General features: G+C 48.7%; 1 protein-coding gene across 1 annotated transcript in view; it reads left to right on the top strand.

The window, feature by feature from the left end:
* Positions 1–2500, top strand: part of LOC144491048 (metallophosphoesterase domain-containing protein 1-like) — a 13710-nt gene that overhangs the window by 3897 nt on the left and 7313 nt on the right. Inside the window, exon 2 of the mRNA XM_078208724.1 lies at positions 1822–2003. Within this exon, the coding sequence (XP_078064850.1) occupies positions 1822–2003 (182 nt within the window). The remainder of the gene's footprint in view (positions 1–1821; positions 2004–2500) is intronic.

The raw sequence follows: 2500 nt of genomic DNA, 5'->3' as shown, positions 1-2500 counted from the left end.
TCTGCCACTTCTCCGCCCAGTCTTGCATCCTATCTATGTCCCTCTGTAACTTCTGACATCCCTCCAGACTATCCACAACCCCACCAACCTTCGTGTCATCGGCAAGCTTACCAACCCATCTCTCCGCTTCCTCATCCAGGTCATTTATGAAAATGACAAACAGCAAGGGTCCCAGAACAGATCCCTGGGGCACTCCACTGGTGACCGACCTCCATTGAGAAAAAGACCCATCTACAACCACTCTCTGCCTCCTTTGGGCAAGCCAGTTCTGGATCCACAGGGCAGCAGCCCCTTGGATCCCATGCACTCTCACTTTTTCTAGAAGCCTTGCATGGGGGGCCTTATCGAACGCCTTGCTAAAATCCACATAAACCACATCTACCGCCTTCCCTTCGTCAGTAGAACAAAGGGATCTGGGAATAACAGGTACAGAATTCCCTAAAAGTGACGTCACAGGTGGATAGGGTTGTAAAGAGTGCCTTTGGTACATTGGCCTTTATAAATCGGAGTATCGCGTATAAAAGTTGGAGCGTTATGGTAAGGTTATATAAGGCATTGGTGAGGCTGAATTTGGAGTATTGTGTACGGTTTTGGTCACCTAGTTACAGGAAGGATGTAAATAAGATTGAAAGAGTGCAGAGAAGGTTCACAAGGATGTTGCCGGGACTTGAGAAGCTGAGTTACAGAGAGAGATTGAATAGGTTGGGTCTTTATTCCCTGGAGCGTAGAAGATTGAGGGGAGATTTGATAGAGGTGTATAAGATTATGATGGGTATAGATAGAGTGAATGCAAGCAGGCTTTTTCCGCTGAGGCTCGGGGAGAAAAAAACCAGAGGGCATGGGTTAAGGGTGAGAGGAGAAAAGTTTAAAGGGAATATTAGGGGGGGCTTCTTCACGCAGAGAGTGGTGGGAGTGTGGAATGAGCTGCCGGATAAAGTGGTAAATGCGGGGTCACTTTTAACATTTAAGAAAAACTTGGACGGGTTCATGGATGAGAGGGGTGTGGAGGGATATGGTCCAAGTGCAGGTCAGTGGGACTAGGCAAAAAAATGGTTCGGCACAGACAAGAAGGGCCAAAAGGCCTGTTTCTGAGCTGTAATTTTCTATGGTATCTCTCCCATCTCACCTTAAACCTGTGCACTATAGTTTTAGACTCCCCTACCTTTGGGGAAAAGATATTGACTATCTAGCTGATCTGTGCCCCTCATTATTTTATAGACCTCTATAAGATCATCCCTCAGCCTCCTACACTCCAGAGAAAAAAGTCCCAGTCTATCCAGCCTCTCCTTATAACTCAATCCATCAAGTCCCGGGAGCATCCCAGTAAATCTTTTCTGCACTCTTTCTAGTTTAATAATGTCCTTTCTATAATAGGGAGACCAGAACTGTACACAGTATTCCAAGTGTGGCCTTACCAATGTCTTGTACAACTTCAACAAGACGTCCCAACTCCTGTATTCAATGTTCTGACCGATGAAACCAAGCGTGCCGAATGCCTTCTTCACCACTCTGTCCACCTGTGACTCCACTTTCAAGGAGCTATGAACCTGTACCCCTAGATCTCTTTGTTCTGTAACTCTCCCCAACGCCCTACCATTAACTGAGTAAGTCCTGCCCTGGTTCAATCGACCAAAATGCATCACCTCGCATTTGTCTAAATTAAACTCCATCTGTACAGGGATCCGGGGGGGGGGGGGGGGGGGGCGGAGGGGAGGGCGGGGAGTGGGGACTGAGGGGATAGTACGGGCTGGATGTGTGGAAGGGCCTTGTCTTTATGCTGTTACATTCCATCGCTCACTCTCTCTCTCTCTCTCTGCGCAGACTGGAGGAGCTGAAAGGGGGGACCCCCGTCGGCAAGGGGTATGTGAGGTTCGTCTGTATCTCAGACACGCACCAGCACACGGCTGGTCTGAGGCTCCCCCGGGGAGACGTCCTAATCCACGCTGGAGATTTCACCAACTGCGGCTACAGGAGGGAAATCGAGAACTTCGGCCGCTGGCTCGGTCAGCCTTGTTTGTTATCCTAATTACCCCTTAGTGTCCCTTAGTGTCCCAAAGATGTGCAGGTTAGGGCGGATTGGCCGTGCTAAATTGTCCCTTAGTGTCCAAAGATGTGTAGGTTAGGGTGGATTGGCCGTGCTAAATTGTCCCTTAGTGTCCAAAGATGTGTAGGTTAGGGGGGATTGGCCATGCTAAATTGTCCCTTAGTGTCCAAAGATGTGCAGGTTAGGTGGATTGGCCGTGCTAAATTGTCCCTTAGTGTCCAAAGATGTGCAGGTTAGGGTGGATTGGCCATGCTAAATTGTCCCTTAGTGTCCAAAGATGTGCAGGTTAGGTGGATTGGCCATGCTAAATTGTCCCTTAGTGTCCCAAAGATGTGTAGGTTAGGGTGGATTGGCCGTGCTAAATTGTCCCTTAGTGTCCAAAGATGTGTAGGTTAGGGTGGATTGGCCATGCTAAATTGCCCCTTAGTGTCCCAAAGATGTGTAGGTTAGGGTGGA

The sequence above is a fragment of the Mustelus asterias genome, unplaced genomic scaffold, assembly GCF_964213995.1.
Source record: "Mustelus asterias unplaced genomic scaffold, sMusAst1.hap1.1 HAP1_SCAFFOLD_4306, whole genome shotgun sequence".
In the NCBI taxonomy this organism is placed as follows: Eukaryota; Metazoa; Chordata; class Chondrichthyes; order Carcharhiniformes; family Triakidae; genus Mustelus; species Mustelus asterias.
The sequence above is the reverse complement of the archived record's forward strand: the minus strand, read 5'-3'. Positions and strand labels throughout refer to the sequence as shown.